The 20566-nt window shown below is 41.6% G+C and overlaps 1 protein-coding gene across 1 annotated transcript; it reads right to left on the bottom strand.

Moving 5' to 3' along the window:
* Positions 1 to 1234: 1234 nt before the first annotated feature.
* Positions 1235 to 20459, bottom strand: WHAMM (WASP homolog associated with actin, golgi membranes and microtubules). The gene is made up of 10 exons (XM_065871773.1): positions 19845 to 20459; positions 16676 to 16849; positions 14162 to 14312; positions 11327 to 11496; positions 10168 to 10330; positions 7591 to 7778; positions 6540 to 6626; positions 6209 to 6304; positions 3357 to 3837; positions 1235 to 1530 (listed from the first exon to the last, which is right to left on the bottom strand). Exons 1-10 carry the CDS (start codon positions 20457 to 20459, stop codon positions 1235 to 1237), a joined length of 2421 nt encoding a protein of 806 aa, XP_065727845.1.
* Between the last annotated feature and the right edge of the window lie 107 nt (positions 20460 to 20566).

Below are 20566 nucleotides of genomic sequence, written 5' to 3'. Positions count from 1 at the left end.
CAGCTACGCCAGCTGAGGCCCCTTGGAGCTAGCTAAGAAGAAACTCTTAAGTAGGAAGGGTTTTGGTCTATAACTTTTCTTTGGAAAAGGAGGGTCGATTCATCTTGTTCTTTGTAACCCAGGATTGCCATGGCAAGAGTGAGGGTGATGACATTAGTGGGGATGCTTTGGACAATTTGAGAAATGAGGAGACTGCCTTGTATGGGTCTCTTCCCCTTTCCTAATTTTAACACAAAGCAAGGAGGAGAAATGATTCCAGCATGAGTGCCTGAGGGAAACAACACTCTTCCCCCACCCTTAGTAGTTGCTTAAATAAATGTTTAACGTTTTGGGGATTTTGTTGTTGTTGTTGTTTTTGGTTGAGTTGGGTCTTCGTTGCTGCGCGAGGGCTTTCGCTAGTTCAGGTGAGCAGGGGCTACTGTTCGTTGCGGTGCGCGGCCTTCTCACTGCAGTGGCTTGTCTTGTTGCAGAGCACGGGCTCTAGGCGCGCGGGCTTCAGTAGTTGTGGTTTGTGGGCTCTAGAGCGCAGGCTCAGTAGTTGTGATGCACGGGCTTAGTTGCTCCGTGGCATGTGGGATCTTCCTGGACCAGGGCTCGAACCCGTGTCCCCTGCGTTGGCAGGCGGATTCTTAACTGCTGTGCCACCAGGGAAGTCCCGTTTAATGTTTTCAATAAGATTTCAGCTAAACCCAGCCAAGGGAGGGATGGCTGTGTTAAGATATTATGTTTCATTTCCTCATGAGTGACACTGATGGATTATAAATAGTTCTTTATTATGAGTTTATATACTGCCTGATACATGAAATACATTTCCTTTAAAATATTTAAAATAATTCCTGCTTATAAGCAACTTATTCGGATTACTGTTAAAATAATGTTCACATTCAAACCTTTCAATCCCAGGAAACCACTACACACACTCGGGAGGAACGGTCAGTAGTGCTGTTTACCATAGCAGTGTAAACATTTTTCAGAATAAGGGAATGATTCTAGATTATCCGTGGTGAACAATAACTACCATTTTCTTATGCCAGCAGTGCTCACCGTGCGTTCTTAGATGCGTGAAAGGCACCACGTCTCTCCTTCCTTCCCTGACTTTAAGAGCTGCAGCGTTAAATAAAGCTGCAACGTCACACACCCAGCCCTGCTGATCTTTCGGGGTGTTATGTGGCCAGTCTACCAGCACCCCATTCACATGCTTTTCCAGAACGAGCCTTGGGCCTTGGCGAAGAGGCTAACGGTCCCACTCGCCGGGGTTCTGCTCATCGCGATCGTCCTCCTCCGAGTCAGCAGATACTCTCTTAATTCTCTGGAGCGCCGCCTTGATGCTCCTCTCCAGGTCGCTGGTGGGTTTATTGCTGGGGCTCGGGCCAAGGTCAGGGTGAACTTTCTTCAGTTTGACCCCTTGCCTTATGGCAGCCAGAATGTGCTCATTGACTGAGGCACGGGGAGGGGACAAAGTGGGCGCTTGCACCTTCTGGAGAGGGGCCCTGTCATGCCTTAAGGAGGCCAGCACTTCATCCATTGACCCTGAAATTGAGTAAACAGAGCAAGGAGTCACGAAATCATACTCTTTCTCCCTGAGATGCCGAGACATTTTTGTACTCGTTAACAGGGTTACGTCACCCATCAGTTAATGCGATGATGTAAACAAATCAACATCATTCCATTAAACAAATGCTTTGATTATCTGCTAGAGAGGTCGACCATCAGCTCCCTTTCTGAATCCAGGATAGTCTAATTGCTAAGATTTTACCTTGACCACTTATTTTCCACTACTTCTTCAAATCCATAGCAACTCCCAGGCACAGTCAAAAGTCAACATACCTTCTGTTTCTCAAGACACAGGTGTTATCATCCTTTTGTGTAACCCTGAAGATAGTTATGAATTCCTGGGGTATTAAAGTAATCCAACCCAATGTGCATTGACAGCTCTAAAATTGTATCTCCTCCATTTCCCTTCCCACTTAAAAAATTTTTTTTAACGTACCCCACTGTATTTCTCCAACTTCAGTCTCTGATATTAGTCAGTGATGACTCGTTCTGTAATAATGAAGCGAGTAGGTTTCTACACATGAAAAGGCTTAAAGCAAAACTTTAATCAGTAGCTCAATGAACCCAGAGTGGGTGGCACTGGCACATTTCTCTGTATATAGTGTGTTTAATTCCACCTACATTACCCTGATGTAACTTATGTGCTCTACTTTTGAGGGTGTGAAATGCTGTCAAAACACAGATTAGATCAGAGTTTCAAGTCCTTGGTGAAGAGAAGCTATTTTTCACTCTGGCACCTTGAGACCCCTGCGGGGGTAAAATCTTTTACCACCTGCTGGAGACTGGGGCATGACTGTAGCCACTCATCTAGGGATCTTCTATATGAGACTTCAAGGTGAACGGTCATTTCTAGTTCAGAATTGAAAGGCCATGCCGTGGCTAACAGAACACTTTGGATTTTAACCTATAACTTGTTATTACTTTTCCCTTCTAGGAGTAATAAGACAAAGTTTCACCATCGAGGGCATTTTATTATTCTTTCCAGTGAACTGAGGCAGTGTGTGTGAGCTGATCAGGGCTTCCCACACTGTGGGCTACACCAGGCCGGGAACAGGGTGCCCCCCGCAAAGCCCTGCCACGTCCCATCTCTCATCTGGGCCCAGGCATGTGAGCTCTCGCTTTCATTTACACGATGTTGCCACAGACCCCATGGAAATGGGCCTCCAGTCTCTACCTAAGAGCGTGCACATTTTCATTTGTACCCGGCTCCAGGTGCAAAGAAACCTTGAACTCCGAATAACCAGAATACGCATTAACCAGAACCACAGTTTGGAACTGTTCTGTTTGTATAATTCACATCACCTAGCACAATCGCCTTGTATGTTCTAGGCATAGGTACTCAGGCATAATCTTTAAAACAAGTGTACACAGCATTTCGATAGAATTTAAACACAGACACAAATACACTCCAGAGCAGTGGGCTCTGAGTCTGGGCAGATTTCAGCCCGTCTCCTCCATAGTCAATGTCTAAATCATAATTAGAATAATGAGTAGAACTATAGCCCTCATTAGACAGAAATATTCAAGTGTATTCACTGTGCTATACTTGCAAATGCAAAAAAGTGGTCTACTATTTTTCTGACCGCTTCATTTTAGAAAGATTTCCCGCAGCATTTATCAAACTCAGATTTAGGCTATGCTAACTTTGCAATAAAAGAGTGATAAGGCAAAAAAATGCTGAAATATTTTAAGATTGTAGAGAGTTCTAAAAAAGATTTTGATTTGAAGATGAAGGCTCCTAAAGCTAGAATGCTCCAACCACCTAACCACTCCTGGTGAGCAGGGACACTTCGGCAGATTACCTGGGCAGCTAAGACTGTCTGAGAAACCACACGGGCTCTCAGCGGGCGATTCACACACTAGAGGAAGCGGCTGATCATCTTTCGCTGAAGTCCTGAAGTGTAAATTCCGATGATTTGCAGATTGAGAAGAAAAGGGCGGAGCAGGGAGGGGCGGTGGTGGTGGTGGCGGCGGTGGCGGTGGCGGCGGTGGCGGTGGAGGAGGTGGCGGCAGTGACAACTCCTCACTTGATCTGCAGTGTGTATGGGCACCAGCTGGAACAAAAGTCTGAACAGGGATGTTTCTAGCACAGTCTTCAGGCTCAGGGGTTATCACGTTACTAACTTCAGATAAGGGAGCGCTTCTGGTTTTCCTAGAGGACGGATGGATCCCCGCCGTCATCTGAGAAGTCGGCAGGGATGTCTGCCGGGGAAGTCCACTCGGCAGGTGTGGAGCCACAGGTTGTGAGCGAGAGCTCTTTAGGACAGAGCGACCTGGACATCTCTGAAAATGAAAAACTGTTGTGAGAAACTTGCTACAAACGCAAACCGTCAAAATGCTGAAGCTTTCTGTAAGTGAACACTGAAGCATTTCTGTGCGTGGATTATTCTAATTCACAAAGTGGCTCCTTCTCACCATGTACCGCCACCCTTGCTACTAAATCTACCTATTAAGGAATAAGCATTTCTGTCCTTTCATAGAATACTTTCTCTGTAATAAAGATATGAAAGGATATATACAGATGAAAACATTCATCATATTTTTAGTATGAAAAATCAGAAACTTAGTATCAACGATAGGTGGAAAAAATTACGGTGAATTTAAAGTATTAGGCAGCCATGAAAAATCGTAAGTAGTGCAAAGTCCGAAACATCCTTAAAAAATGCAGATGAAAAAATAAAAAAAAAAAAATGCAGATGATCTGGTGTTAAATGTATAACCAGGTAAAAAACAGAGGTATGAAAAATACCAGCAGGGTGGACCTCAAAGTGACAGTTAAAACAGGAATTATGGATGTTTCTCTAATTTTTATGTTTAGAGCAAATTTTATAATTTAAAAATGTGAATTAAAGAAGTTCTGATGAACGCATATATGTGAAATCTAGACAAATGGCATAGTTGACTTTATTTGCAAAGCAGAAATAGAGACACAGACAAAGCAGAAATAGAGAAAAATGTATGGATGCCCAAGGGGAAAGGGGTGGGGTGGGAGGAATTGGGAGATTGGGACTGACACATATACACTATTGATGCTATGTATAAAATAGACAACTGAAGAGTGGCCCCCGCTTGCCGCAACTAGAGAAACCCCTTGCACAGAAACGAAGACCCAACACAGCCAAAAATATTTAAATAAATAAAAATTTTAAAATAATAATAAAAATAAAATAAAATAGACAACTGATGGGAACATACTGTATAGCTCAGGGAACTCTTTAATTCACTGTGGTGACCTAAATGGGAGGAAAATCCAAAAGGGAGGGGATATATGTATATGTATGGCTGATTCATTTTGCTGGGCAGTGGAGCTAACACAACATTGTAAAGCAACTATACGCCAATAAAAATTAATTAATAAAAAAAATAAAGAAGTTCTGGTCTCGCAGGTATAGTTTACTAAAGAAAAACCTAACCTTACAAAGACCTAATCTTGAGGGATGTATACCTCCATGGACCAAAAAAACTGCAACCTTTACCAATTTGAGGTCAACTCGTTCCAGTCTGTTGAGAGCTTAGGCAGCCTGATTTCTGTCACCTTCATACCATCTTCATACTGTCTACATTTGAAAGTTCATGACTGCTCTGACTAGTTCAGGGCTACGGAGCTGGACTTGCATCCCTGAAGTCCCTTCTTCCACACTGATCAATACCCTCTGGTGACAGCTGACCAGCAAGTTACTGTCCACCTGGCTCATCTGTATTCATGTAGCCCCCCGCATTCATGCCCAGGCTCCCACCCAGGACAAGCAGACTCTCTGGAGGTGGGGTCTGGGCATGAGTATTCTTTAGAAGCTCCAGAGGTGCTTCTGATGTGCTGCCCGGGTTGGAGAATCTCTGCTGTGGCTCTGACTCTGTATATCCCTCATCTAAGTTGTGTAATCACCCTGAGCATCAGTTACTCATCTTTAAAGTGGTGATGATATCGCACAAGGTTGTTTTAAGAATTAAATGAGAATGAATGTAAGTGCCTAGCACATGCCTGGTATACGGCAGTGATCAGAGTAGAAAGCATATCGGGAAACAAGATGAAGTTGTAGGACATGATTGATTCACTCTGGTGGCCCCTATTTTTCTTGTTGGTATCACACAGTGCACCTTCAGTACCTCATCCCAGAATTATGTCTGGGAGTGGGTGGTGTTCTCTTTTGGGTCATTATGAAGGTGTGTGTTGCAGGTGTGTGATGAGACCAGGTTTATGTTCTACATTCAACAAATTTAATGTTACTTTAAAGTAAGTATTTACTGTTTTTTTTTTTTATACCTATTCACTTTTAATAGGGTGCAAAATTATACTTACATTACAGTGTTTCCTTGACCAAATTTTAAAGACTTCTTTATTACAAATGAGGAAACAGCTAAATCTAAGGGCAATTTAACTATTTTCAGTTTTCCCTGCCAGCTGACACCACGGTGAGCAGAGTCACGCCACCTGGTCAGGGGGCAGAGCAGGAACCCTAGTGTGCGGCAAGGTCAAAAACATCATGATATTTCTAATATTTTTGATTTTTATTTATAGGCTACAAATAATGGCATTTGGGAAACATTTTATGTCCCAAACTTCTGTTCCTAATACTTTATACTTTTCTCCTAGGATGGGTGATCTTCGTTTATTTCTCCAGACAATGCAGGTGAAGTGATTATTTCTAGAACTCACCTCTTTAAATGCTCTCAATCGTTGGAGTGTTTTTTGGCGCTCTTGGTTTATCCATTCTTTTTTCTTTTGCTCCTCCTCTTTTTTCTGGTCTCTTTTCTGTATTTAAACAAACACATATTTGTAAACTTCTCAGAAGTCCTGAGAAAGAGAGGGACTGTCACCTGACCTTATTGCCTCCTCTGGCCCCCACGTCTGCCTCCCACGCGGCAGGGCCAGACTGTGCTGTCCCCTCAGGATCAAGGCTGACGGGGCAGTGGAGCTCCACTTTGCACAAACTTAAGCCCGTGTGTCATGTTATGCGAATATAAAACATTTTTCTTCAACCACTCACCCTCTGAACGCTATGATGCTGATGAAAATATTTTATGCTTTCTTCAGCCTGTTGCAATCTGAGTCGATGATTTTCTTTGCATTGATCCTGGGGGAATAATATAATTTCATAGATCTGTTTTTCACCTGGTTATAAATTGAACGCCACATGGTTTTTAATATTACCATGGGCTATAGCATAAAAGGTTAAAAGAAAAAAGCACTGCATTTGGGCTGCAGTATAAAGCATTTATTAATAGGAGTTATGGTGTGGCTCAGTGCTTCTGCCTTCTCCTCGGTCACGTGATACGGGGCAGTGGGCTGCTTACGGGAATCCCTCCTTCCCGGCAGGAGGGCCACGGCTGGGATCTAGTGCTTTGAGAGATGAAAAAGCAAATCCTCCAAACAAGTGGAAATGAGAGGACATACAGGCAGTCCCACATTCCTAAGTGGGATGTGTCCTAAGGATCTGTTTCAATGCAATTATTTTAAACACATTTCCCCATAATGTTCTAAGTAATATCTCCAAATATACCTACCTACATAACACATCCAACCTACAATACCTGAAAAATTATATTAAAAACTACATCTCAATTATGCTTAGCCATTCTTAGTATGTTACCTTTTTATGTAATCACGGAGTGTTTAAAAATTAAGAAAAAAATCACTCACCGCATATAAGGATTGAAATGAGCTGAATATTATCTGATATTTTATAATCAACAGTTCACAATAAAATTAATTTCAGCATTTATTATATAGCTGATTAGAAGTTTCTACCTATTGTGGTTTTTAAAATACCTGTGTAAGTAATAGGCATTCAATAAATAGTTGTTGAAAGACTTAATTAAAATCTAAAGATGATGGCAAATGCTTAAATCCAAAAGGAAAAAGAATCTTCTTAAGAAAAACATTTTAAATGTATTTTAATTGTATCCACTGATAGCTACATAAACACACACAAAATTAATCATTGATAAAAAGCCTTATTTTCAATACCTCTTTATCTTTCATACAAGAAGAAACCCCCAGAAGGGGTAAGAAAAGAAAGCTGCCCTGGGCGCTCCTACCTTTCTGTTCCTGAGACGGGCTCTTCTGGCACAGATCCTGCCCCGTTTAGATTCCAGCTGCTGGCACTGCCGGCTGAGTTCCTTCACCTCCAAATTCTTATCATCCTGCAGCCCCATTACATGATCCATGACTTTAAGTTCCTCTGGATTTTCACATGGATCATAATAGATAACTTCATCCTGTTTATCTAGAAACATATTAATGATTTCTTAAAAACATGTCTTATTATTAAAAATAATGCATACTTTTTTTAAGGTAAGGAAAGTTAAATATCTTTGTAATTATGATTAACATTTATGTATATGTATATCTATGTGTACACACATACACACACACACAACTTATATAGCTACACATATCAATAAACAGAATTCTTAGAGAAACTTCTCCATGTGATGGAAATATAATTTTAATGGCAACACAGTATTCTCAAATTTAAGCACTCTCTGTTGTTAGAATATTCCAGTGTTCTATTATTATCAATTTCACTGTGATGAACATCTGAATATAAATCTTTGTGTACATTTTTTATTACTTCCTTAGCAGATGAATATTTAAGGCTCTTGATGACTCTTGTCAAATCACCCTCCTCCAGAAAGGCAACTTACATTCTACCAGCAGTATAGCATTAAGGTGCCTTAATGATATTTAATCTTAGTTACATATTGATTTTTAAAAAGTACATGCTAACTGTAACAAATTCAAGCCCTACAAAAGTACACAAAAGTGAAATTTGCCTCTTCCTTCACCAACTCTTTGGCATCTTATTCCCAGAGGAAAACATGGACAGTTTGGCATGCATCCTTCCAGATTAACTTTTTTCTAATAGAAGTTTTTCCTAAATATGTAAAATGCTTATAACGTGAAGCTACTGTAAAGTTTTTTTAATACCTAGGATTAAATTAAATGTTCAGGATCTATATGAAGAAAATAACTAAACTTGGAGGAACTTTAGGGAAAAAAAGACTTAAGTAAATGGAGAGACATACCATGTTCTTGGATGGGAAGATTCAAAATTGAAAAGATGACAATTCTCCCCAAATTATCTCTAATGTTAAGTGCAATCCCAATAAAAATTCCGAGTTTTTTTGGTTTTTTTGTTTTGAACTTGCCAAAATGATTCTAAAGTTCATCTAGAAGAATAAAGGAGTGAGAAAAGTCAGAAAATTTTTGGAAAAGTAATGAGGGAAGTACTTGCTTTACCTGATACTAAAATGTACCTCCAAGGTACAATAATAGAAACAGCATGGTACTGGCACCAGAAGCCACTCACAAATCAGTGAAAGAAAATAACAATTCATAAATAGATCAAAACAAATATGATAATTCTGGATATGAGACAGGTAAAAGTCAAAGCAAAGCAACAGGGGAAAATGTTTTTAAAAACTAGTGATTGGGACTGCTAACAATTTGGGGGGAAAAGTTAGATTCCTACCCCACATCAAAATAAATTTCACCTGGATTAAAGAGCCAAATGTTTTTAAAAACAAAATCATAAGAATACTGAAATAAAACATAAGTAAATACTGATATAATTTTGGGATAAGGAGGTATAACACCAAAGCAGAAGACTGATAGAGGTGACTTCATAATAATTAAATATTCCTACAAGGCAAGAAAAAGCAAATGACAGAAATTATTTGCAACATATGACAGATAATAGAATAACATCTCTAATATAGAAAGGGAATGTTCCAAAGAAAAATGGTCAAAGGCCATGAATAGGCCATGAATAAAAGAAATACAAATGGCCAGTAAACATACAAAATTGCGTTCAACATCACTTGTGATTAAATACATGAAAATTAGAAGATGCCATTTTTTGCTCTCAAGTAGGTGAGAATTTAAATGAATAAGCATGGGGAAAAAGCTATTTTTATAATCAGCTGATGGGAGCATCATTTTGTACAACCTATCTAGAGGGCCATTATGTAGAATGAAATTTAGAAATTTAGAAAATAGAGGTGTAGAAAAATGCATATCAAATGATTCTTGTAGTTTTTTATTAACAAGTATGTGTCAAAATGTAAAATACGCATTGTCCTTGACCTGATTCCATCTTTAGAAATTTATTCCAAGGAAATAATCTGTTGTAATCACAAAGACACGTGTAAAGGAAGGTTCTTCACTACAATGCTGTTCACAACAGTGAAAAACTGGAAATCCCAGCATGTCTATACAATGGAATACTATGCAGCCATTAAAATTTTTGATGGTTTTATTACTTACTGAAATGGAAGAATGATTATTATGTATTAAGTGAAAAAGAGGTTACTGAACAGGATACATAGTTCTGGTTTAAGAAATTGAAAGATTTATAAACATCAGCATACAAAAAAAGGCTACAAAGCTATAGAGCCTAAGTATCTCTAAATGATTTAATTGGGGTAATAATAGTTTCCCTTTGTTTTGCTGTGTGTTTAACAATGAATATATTATTTGAATAATAAATTACTAAAGGGAAACTTTGTTAGAAAATTTCAGATATATTAGACAATATACAATAATTGATAATATGATCTGTATTTCCTTGAATGTGTAATTTAAACATATATACATTTAAATATATGTTTTACCTTTTATAAGTCTTTTAATAGAGTCCAACTGTGTAACAAGCAGTATTTCTTCATATTTTAATATCTCAAATTTAACCTCATATAGTTCTAACTGAACTTCATAATATTGTATTTCTAATTCGTCTACAACATTTATTTTTTCTTGTTCTGGAAGATCTTCCATCTTGTTTTCATGAAAAAAATAAGAGCAAGTTAAAATAATTAGTACATTAAAGGCAAACTTTACAAGCATTCAAGTTATTTTCTATTCCTTGCTCAATATCAAATATAAAAAAAGCAAATAGAGAAGAAACACTTTTCCATTTCATTTAATGGGATAAAAATGCCTTCTTCAATGTTTGTCACAAATACTTTATCTCATCCCTGAAATATATGAAAACATTTAGGTTTTGAGAAAAATAAACAGCGATGAGGTATTTACAAATGTTTTCTGCTTTAAAGTCATAATGTTACAGGAAAAAAATTAAGTGACTACGCTTCTACGATAAAGCACCTCTTTGATTATTCTAAAATTGTGCTGAAAACACGGCTTGATTGATTTTAAACTACTGAGTACTTGATTGATTTTAAAGTACTACATCAGTACTGAGTTTGATGTTATCGTCAAGTGAATCCTACAATATAATATTTCACAAACAGGGACCTCCTTGGTGGCGCAGTGGTTAAGAATACGCCTGCCAGTGCAGGGGACACAGGCTCGATCCCTGGTCCAGGAAGATCCCACATGACGCGGAGCATAATCCGATGCCCCACAACTACTGAGCCTGCGCTCTAGAGCCTGTGAGCCACAACTACTGAGCCCACATGCCTAGAGCTTGTGCTCCGCAACAAGAGAAGCCACCGCAATGAGAAGCCAGCACACCGCAAGGAAGAGTAGCCCCCACTCACCACCACTAGAAAAAGCCCGCATGCACCAATGAAGACCCAACAAAGCCAAAAACAAATAAATAAACAATTTTAAAAAAATAATATTTCACAAACATTTTGACCAAAGGGAAACTTCACGGCCAACCTTCCACAGTCTGCAAATTCTTATCTACTGGAAGATGGTGTTGGAATAAGCAAAGAAAGGAAGCTCTTTCACAATGCCTGGAAAGAAAGATTCTACCTAAAATAAAAGTGTATTTTTAAAACAAAGTTTCACTTCTCTTTGTCTCACCTTTCCCTGAATTTCAGCTCTTTTGTGACTGAAACACAACTCTTTGGCTCTCATGAGTTGCAGAGTCTCCCGAGCTAACATCAGCTTGAGTTTTTCTAACCTGGGAGTTGCTGTGGCCCAGGCAGCCTGGCCAAATCTCTTCTCATCCTGTGCCATTTGTTTCTGCATTCCTGTTGTATTGTAATTAATAAAATAAAACATAATTACAACTCATTAAAAACAGAAATTTATCCTGAACTAATTCTTTGTTTATTGCCTCCCATGTTACCTGCAAAACATCCCTTTTAAAAGAAAAATTCTTGTATTTTAGTGAATTTTTATTGTCACAAAAATAATGCATGGTTATTGGTATAAAATTTTAGATAACTTCATTTTAAAAAAGAAAATAATAAATCATGAATCTCACTTACTTAAAGCAATTGCTTCTTACATTTTGGTGCATATACTTCTAGACTATTTCTATGTTTAGCTAGACAGACAGGAAGATATAGTTTGACCAAAACAAACAAAACCCCCCCCCACAGGATCATCATCCTGCTTTCTATCTTTTTTATTTCACTTAATATATCAGGGAACTCTTGCTATTCATAAAAATAGTTATAGAGAATCATGCTTACTGCTATATGGCGTTCCATTTTATAAATGTACTATAGTTCAACAAACTGACAGACAATAAGTTGTTGCTATTTGGGTCTACTATCAACAATGATTTAAGATCAAAGTCCTTCACCCAGCCCACAAGACCATATGGTCTCATCCCTGCCTGTCTTGCTGGCATTATCTCACACCACATTCTCCATTCAGGCATACCTCAGAGATAATGCAGGTTCAGTTCCAGACCACGACAATAAAGCGAATATCACAATAAAGGGATTCACATGAATTTTTTGGTTTCCCATTGTGTATAAAAGTTATGTTTACACTGTACTGTGGTTTATTAAGTGTACAGTAGCATTATGTCTAAAAAAACAATGTATATTTGAGGCAGGAGATAGACGGGCCCCAGGCTAAACAGTTTCTCCCCTGTGGACAGAAACTCTGTAATAGCAGAAACTCCATAAAAGCAGGATAATGGGGACTTCCCTGGTGGCACAGTGGTTAAGAATCCACCTGACAATGCAGGGGACACGGGTTCGATCCCTGGTCCAAGAAGATCCCACATGCCACGGAGCAACTAAGCCCGTGCGCCACAACTACTAAGCCCGTGTGCCACAACTACTGAAGTCCATATGCCTAGAGTCCATGCTCCACAACAAGAGAAGCCACTGCAATGAGAAGCCTGTGCGCCATAACTAAGAGTAGCCCCCGTTCACTGCAACTAGAGAAAGCCAGTGCATAGCAACAAAGGCCCAACACAGCCAAAAATTAAAAAAAAAAAAAGGATGATGGAGGAGGCTGGGCCCTTACCAGATAAGAGATAAAAGACCACATATTCCTCATTCTCGAAGTCAAGGAGAACTTCCTGACTACACATGCACAGAAAGGCTCCTTGGAGGTCAAAAAGGGAGGGGCCGCCACCTCATAGTAAGTGATGTCAACCTACCCTAAGCCTCTAGAATCCATCTTGGCTAAGACATGCACGCGCGCACACACACACACACACACACACACACACACACGCGCGAGGATCCTGAGATATACCAAATACGGACTCAGAACCAGGCAAAGCAAGATGATTGGTCAAAGGAAACCCGGAAGAAATGCCCCGTAAAAGTGATTCAGTCTACCACGAGGGTGTGACTCTCTCTGAGCCCACCCGTGTGTCTATCCACAGTCACTGTCCTCTTTTTCCTTCAATAAACACTTAACTTGCTTCACTACTTTCTGTCTCTATGTGGAAATTCATTTCTACACAGCTGACAGGCCAGGGCCTTGTCACTGGCCACTGGTCCCTGGTGGTCTTGTGGCTAGGATTCAGCGTCCTCATTGCCACGGCCTGATCTCAATCTCTGGCCGGGGAACTGAAATCCTGCTTCAAGCTGCTGCAGGCTGAGGCCATCCGAGATCACATACATACCTTAATTTAAAAATACTTTATTACTAAAATATGCTAACCATCATCTAAGCCTTCAGTGAGTTGTAATCTTTTTGGAATAATAACATCAAAGATCACTAATCACAGATCACCATAAAAAATATAATAATATTGAAAAAGTTTGAGATATTAGAAGAATTACCAAAACGTGACAGAGACATGAAGTGAGCAACTGCTGTTGGGAAAACAGCACTTGCTGTTTTACAATAGACTTGCTCAGTGCAGGACTGTCACAGACCTTCAATCTGTACAAAACATAATATCTGTGAAGTGCAGTGCAGTGAAATGAGCTATGACATGAGGTGTGCCTGGACTGTGCCCCAGCCCATGGCTTCCTCATACTTGGCATACTTCCCAAGTTCCTCAGACTTGTCAAGCTCCCAAAAACCAGAGGGCCTTTGCAAATGCTACTCCTGCCTGGAACACTCTTCCCTCACTTTTCTGCTTTCTCCACTTCCATTTATCCTTCAGATGTCAGGGCAAGTGCCACTTCTCAGAGGCCTTCATTGGCCACTCTGATTGGGCCTAATTTCTCTCTCCTAAGCTCTCAGAGCCCCATGTTTCTCTTCTCCATGTGGCTTGTTGCCACTGCCATTTTCCATGTGTTTGAATGAATATATAATTAATATAATTAAGATTTTTCTCCCTTCACCTGACTGTACAGTGGCTGTTTATGCTTATCCTTATATTGAATCCCCAGTACCTAAAAAATACAGAACCTGGTGCTTAAGAGGCACTCAAATGTTTTCCGAATAAAATGAAAATTACATGTATCTTAGTATAGCATTTTAAATTATTACCTGTTAATGCTTCTACTGTTTTTTCAAAATAATTCACTGTAATATCTTGAATCGAGACTATAGCTTCTTCAGCCTGTCTGGTCCATTCTTGGGCTTCCTTCTGCAGGGCAACTACCCTTTTAGGACCCAGACCATCCTCATCCAAGGACTTCTATAGAAAGAAGGGAAAGTTATATTAGTAAAGGAGAATAGTAATGTAGAGCCATTAGGAAGTCGAAAGGAAATTGGTCACATGGATTATTTCAGCTACTTTTATTACTACTACATAGTCAATTAAATTTCATTCATTCATCAGTTCCTTACTGAGTATGAATAAGGCTCTAAGTGGTACATCCTTTGGATGACAAAGGGATACTCTGAAGTATAAAGGGAAAAAAACCCTACTTTTACTTTGTATTACTCAAATAACTTTTTCTATAAGGGAATGCTGCCAAGTTATGTTTCTCTATTAGTAATAATACACGATTGTTTGAATGAGATCTGTATTGTTAAGCACTCAGCAAAAGCCTGGTACATGACACTCAAGTGTTAGCTGTTGCTGTGGTTTCTTTTAGGGGCATGGCAGGAAGCTTTTCAATAGTGAGATTCTTTTCTGAAGGGCAAAAGTAATACAGTAACCTAAAACATGAATGATTGTGACATATACTATGTCACCTAGTATCCAATGCTTCTACCAAGCATGATTTAGTGACATAAGAAATATACCCAGGTTAGCCATCAGGGAAATGTAAATTAAAACCACAATGAGATACCACTTCACATCTACTAGGATGGTTATAATCAAAAAGACAGACAATAACAAGTGTTGACGATGATGTGGTCAAATCGGAACCCTCATTTACTGCTGGTAGGAGTGTAAAATGGTGCATTTATGGAAAATAGTCGGGCAGTTCTCCAAAAGGTTAAACAGAGTTACTGTAGGGTCCAGCATATCCATATATCCAAGAAAAATGAATACATATGTCCACATAGAAACTTGAACACAAATATTCATAGCAACATTCATAATAGCCCCAAAGTGGAAAGTTACAAATGTCCATCAATTGCTAAATGGATATGTAAATGTGCTATGTGCATATAATGAACATTATTTGGCAATGAAAGAAATGAAGTTCTAATACACACTACAACATGGATGGAACTTGAAAACCTGATGCTACATGAAAGGAGCCAGACACAAATCATTCCATACGATATGAAATGTCAAGAACAGAGAGATCTAGAGGCAGAAAGCAGATGGGTGGTTGCCTGGAGTTGGGGGGGAATGGGGAATGCATATGGGGTTTCTTTTCAGGGAGATGAAAATGTTCTGGAATTAGTGCTGGTGGTTGCAAAACTCTGAATATACTAAAATCCACTGAACTGTACACTTTAAATAGGTGAATTATATGGTCTGTGAATTATATCTCAGTACAGCTGTTATTTAGAGAAAGAAAAAATATACACAGGAAGTAAAGACAATCCAAATAATAGATTTGCAAAATAACGAACAGAACAACTTTCTCCACAGGTTAGGCTGGCATGAGTTTCGTCTAAACATGATACCATTTTTATGGTAGCCCGGCAGTGGTCATGAGTGCATGTGTGGAAGGATGGCCCAGTGCAGGGGGCAGAGATCAAGAGATCTCTGTTGTCTTCTGATTCCAGCTGGTTTAGAACCAGAGAAAGCTATTGAACCTCCCCACCCACCTTGGTTCCAGATTCATTTATAACACTGGAATGATAATGCTTATTCCAACTAGTGTTCCATGGCTCAATGAAATAAGAGCAATGACAGCATTTACTAAAGTTTAATTTACTGAATTACAATCCAGGGCCTTGCTATTTAAATTTTCATCCTATTTCTCAGAAGTCTGCATGTGTCCTTAGAGGCTGAAAATAAGCTAAAGTAAATAAGCAACACATCAAAAACAAGTCATCACTTCCCTGGTGGCACAGTGGTTAAGAATCCACCCGCCAAGGGCAGGGGACACAGGTTCGATCCCTGGTCCAGGAAGATCCCACATGCCACGGAGCAACTAAGCCCATGCGCCACAACTACTGAGCCTGCGCTCTAGAGCTCACGAGCCACAACTACTGAGCCCATGCACCACAACTACTGAAGGCCGCGTGCCTACAGCCGGTGCTCCGCAACAAGAGAAGCCATCGCAATGAGAAGCCCACACACCGCAACGAAGAGTAGCCCCCGCTCGCTGCAACTACAGAAAGCCTGCGTGCAGCAATGAAGACCCAATGCAGCCAAAAAATTAAAATGGAAATTTTAAAAAAAAGTCATCAGCAAAGAAAGTGTGTAACCCTTGAAAATCTGCAGAAATCTTAATGTATTAAGACGACTGATGTAAAATGTCTTTATCTGAAATCAATTTAAAAAATAATAAATTCAATATGTCTACAATATATCTAAATATAGGGTAAACCCAAAGTGGAAACACAGATTGAATCTTAAATGCGACTGAAGAAATAGTATACAATAAAGAATAAATCTCATAAAGTAAAAATATAAAGAAAACGTACCAAAATAGCAAGCTTACATGAAGTTGCAAGTTCTCGCATATCCCTGAATGGCTGCAGTAAATACTGGAAGAACATGGTTGCAGCAGTAACTAATTCCTGGTATGCTTCATCTTCCTCTCGATACACTTTCATTAATGCTATCATGGTGTTGGCTTTTTCATGCCCTTGAAGCACCTAGAAGGCAAAATGTAAATAAAGCTCACGTGTGGACAGTATTTATAAGATCATACCAAACCAACAAAGCTAAAGAAACCTGAATGTTCTAAACTTTAATGCGTCAATTTAAAATACTGATTAAGGGCTTCCCTGGTGGTGCAGTGGCTGAGAGTCTGCCTGCCAATGCAGGGGACGTGGGTTCGTGTCCCAGTCCGGAGGATCCCACATGCCGCGGAGAGGCTGGGCCCGTGAGCCATGGCCGCTGAGCCTGCGCGTCCGGAGCCTGTGCTCCGCAACGGGAGAGGCCACAGCAGTGAGAGGCCCGCATACCGCAAAAAAAAAAAAAAAAAACTGATTAAACATGAAAATGCTATTGTTCTCCAACCAAAATGCCCAGTAAGAATGGTTAAATAAATCATGGTATATCCACAGTAGATTATTATTACTATAATCAATCATTCAGCACTGTGCTTTGAAGACTGTTTAGTAACTGGGGACTTACCAGGGAAGCCCTGGGGACGTTTATAATAATAAGTGGGAGGTGGAGGAGGATGCAGAGTTGAAAATTTTATCTTAACTGTGTTTTCTCTAAGTACTCAGAGAAAAGGACAAGAAAAAGGCATCAAATAGGGGGTAGACTGAGGATATTTTTCATCACTCTTCCGACCATAAAGGTTTTGTGAGGATGTACTCCTTTTTTAAAAGCTCATAAGGACACAGAAATGCCTCCAAGTACTTCTCCAGCATGCCAACTCTCTTAATTCCCCCAGGTTAATATTGCCACCAAACCCCCAGCAGATTCAGTTAGCATCACAAATGTGGCTCTAGCCTCTGCAGAGCTCTTCTCCTGAGGCAGGATAGAAAATAAACTGAGCATTTATAATCTAGATAAACTCATTTGGTAAGAAATTACCTTACCCCCCAGGAGAAGAGAAATAAAATCAAGTAATAGTATAGACTTTTTTTCCCCAATAACCTTAAATTCTTCTATTTCCTTCCCTCCACTTAAGGATAAAGTGATCTATGTTCAGCTGACATTTTATCCAGGTGATAATAATAGGATTAAAAAAGTTTCCCTGAAAAATATTAAAACACACAAAAAAGTAAACTTAAGACAACTGATACTTTTCAGTCTTATTGCTTAGACTATTCAGAATTCAAACCATTCAGCTTCACTTTATATACACTAGCAATATTGGCAACTGGTATAATTCTAGAATCAATTGCTTTCCTGTTCTAAATATGAGCTGAGTATTAAGATGATCACATACACTTCCATGGATGCAGTATACTTGATATTTAAGCCCTCCTCTGCCCACCTGTTACACGTAAACAGGTGAACCACACAAGTGTCAACAGCTAGCCTAACAGTATCAACTATACTGGTGCCATAATACCTCTGAATGAACTTCAACTTGGGTAAAGTATAACTTTTACAATAGTAACATATGTTAGCTTAAGGAAAAACCACTTCTGTCAGAAACTGGTGTCTAAAAAATAAAAGTCTGTCTGATTCAAAATGATAAAGTTGGGCTTCCCTGGTGGTAAGAATCTGCCTGCCAATGCAGGGAACACAGGTTCGAGCCCTGGTCCTGGAAGATCCCACATGCCACGGAGCAACTAAGCCCGTGTGCCACAACTACTGAGCCTGTGTTCTAGAGCCCGCAAGCCACAACTCCTGAAGCCTGGGCCCTTAGAGCCTGTGCTCTGCAACGAGAGGCCACTGCAGTGAGAAGCCCTCGCACCGCTGCAAAGAGCAGCCCCGGCTTGCGGTAACTAGAGAAAGCCCGCGTGCAGCAACAAAGACCCAACACAGTCAAAAATAAATTTAAAAAAGATAAAGTTGACTGGCCTGAAACTGCTCTGTGGTTTCCTCACATTAAAAGTGAAATTAGGGGCTTCCCTGGTGGCGCAGTGGTTGAGAGTCCGCCTGCCGATGCAGGGGACACGGGTTCGTACCCCGGTCCGGGAGGATCCCACATGCCGCGGAGCGGATAGGCCCGTGAGCCATGGCCGCTGAGGCTGCGCATCCGGAGCCTGTGCTCCGCAACGGGAGAGGCCACAGCAGTGAGAGGCCCGCGTACCGGAAAAAAAAAAAAAAAAAGTTCATTCTATATTTAGCTTGAGAGGATATAATTAAGATTTTGAAATGTGGCTGGATTGTTCTCTTACACCTCCCCTTCCTCAAATGAAGGCAGAGAAAAATCATTCGGATTAAGTACGGCGTATAATGAGAAAAAGGCAAGCAAGAGGCATGTCAGGGTGTGGGATAGAGCACTAAATCTTGACTCAGGAGAGTCAGCTGGTTGTGGATATATGAGCCATATTTTTCTCTTAAACCCTTTTGTGAATTTGTGAATCCCCTTCAGTTCTGTAAGCTTACCACTCAAAAAATGAATTGTTCCATCTCGCTAATTACCTCTTTCAAGCTTAAAATTGCACTCATGTTGCTGCTGTTCCACACTGATGAAGACAGCTCACAACCTGTCGGCTGTCCCCTTGACCGAGTCTTTATCACCTAAAAAACCTGTGTCCTAGAAAGCACCTTCATCCTCTAAAACATTTTGTCTCATTATCGGTCTTCCCTCATACACAGAACCTGTCAGTGTTTACCTTCAGTCTGTGTTGTCATTTCCTACACGGATGTGATATTTCTAGTTTTGCTTTCAGTATTCTCTGGCACTTCCTGTCAAAACAGCCAGCTCCACCAGCATCTTCAGGGGAAAGGTTTAAGGGCCTACCCTAGCTCCTAACTGCGATTAAACTTTGATTTAATTTAGTCCTCTCGCTATAGGCCCCACGGGGCTTCCGCGGAATTCCCCTCGATGCTCCCCGACAGGTGAAGAGCACCTGCGAGGCTGCGCGGCCCTTCCGCGCATCACGCTGTTAACCTGCTCCTTCCCCGCGCTGGTCTGCGGAAGGACCCCCCTCTCGCGCTCGTCCCACCCTGGAAAAGGGCCCGAGGCTCAACCGAAAGGCAGAAGGACCGGGCGACGGCCCGGCGGGCGCGTACCTGGCGCAGCCGCGCCCCCGCCTCGTCCCGCCGCGCGCGCAGGACCCGCTCCCGGAACTCGCGCGGGCTCTCGCAGTCGGCCGCGCACCCCTCGGCGGGGAAGAGCGCGTCGCGCACCGCGGCGCCGCCGCAGCCGTCGGCCGCCTGGCCCAGGTAGCGCTCCAGCTGCCCGCACAGCTCCTGCAGCGCCGCCTCGCCGAGGTCCGTGCGCGCCGGCCATACCAGCGTCCACAGCCCGAGCCCCAGGCCCCAGGCCCCGCCACCGCCCGCGTCCAGCTCCGGCGGCAGCCGCGGGAAGCAGCGCTCCAGCGGCGGCCACAGCGCCGCCAGCTGCTGGTGCGCGCCGCGGAGCCCGGCGGCCGAGAGCAGGCCTGCCCAGCTGGGCGGGGGCGCGGCGGCCTCAGACACGGGCTCGGACACCAGCTCGGGCCCGGGCTGGCTCCCCTTGCGCCGCCGCCGCCGCTGCGCCGTGCGGTCGTGACAAGTCACAGCGAACTTGCCCTCCACGTCGTTCCAGGCCACGAGGAAGCGCAGCTGGTGCCGCTCGGGCTCGGCGAAGAGGTCCTCGCGGACCGGCACCCAGCCCTCCAAGCTGTCGGGTTGCTCGTCCTCCATGACCGCCGGCGGTCAGCGCCCGGAGGGCTCGGCTCGCCAGAGCCTGGTCTCCCTGCACCCCCAACCACTGGACTGTCCGGACCGCGTCATTTTTCGCTGAACTGAAA

Source organism: Phocoena phocoena, chromosome 2 (genome assembly GCF_963924675.1).
Source record: "Phocoena phocoena chromosome 2, mPhoPho1.1, whole genome shotgun sequence".
NCBI lineage: Eukaryota > Metazoa > Chordata > Mammalia > Artiodactyla > Phocoenidae > Phocoena > Phocoena phocoena.
This window is presented reverse-complemented; position numbering and strand designations above follow the sequence as displayed.

Excerpts from the sequence above, each read along its gene's own strand:
- WHAMM (XM_065871773.1), bottom strand. The coding sequence starts at position 20,459 with ATGGAGGACGAGCAACCCGACAGCTTGGAGGGCTGGGTGCCGGTCCGC. Across the intron at positions 16,850-19,844 it reads CGGGGGCGCGGCTGCGCCAG|GTGCTTCAAGGGCATGAAAA; the intron begins GTACGCGCCCGC and ends TTTGCCTTCTAG. Across the intron at positions 10,331-11,326 it reads GAGCTGAAATTCAGGGAAAG|ATGGAAGATCTTCCAGAACA; the intron begins GTGAGACAAAGA and ends CATGAAAACAAG.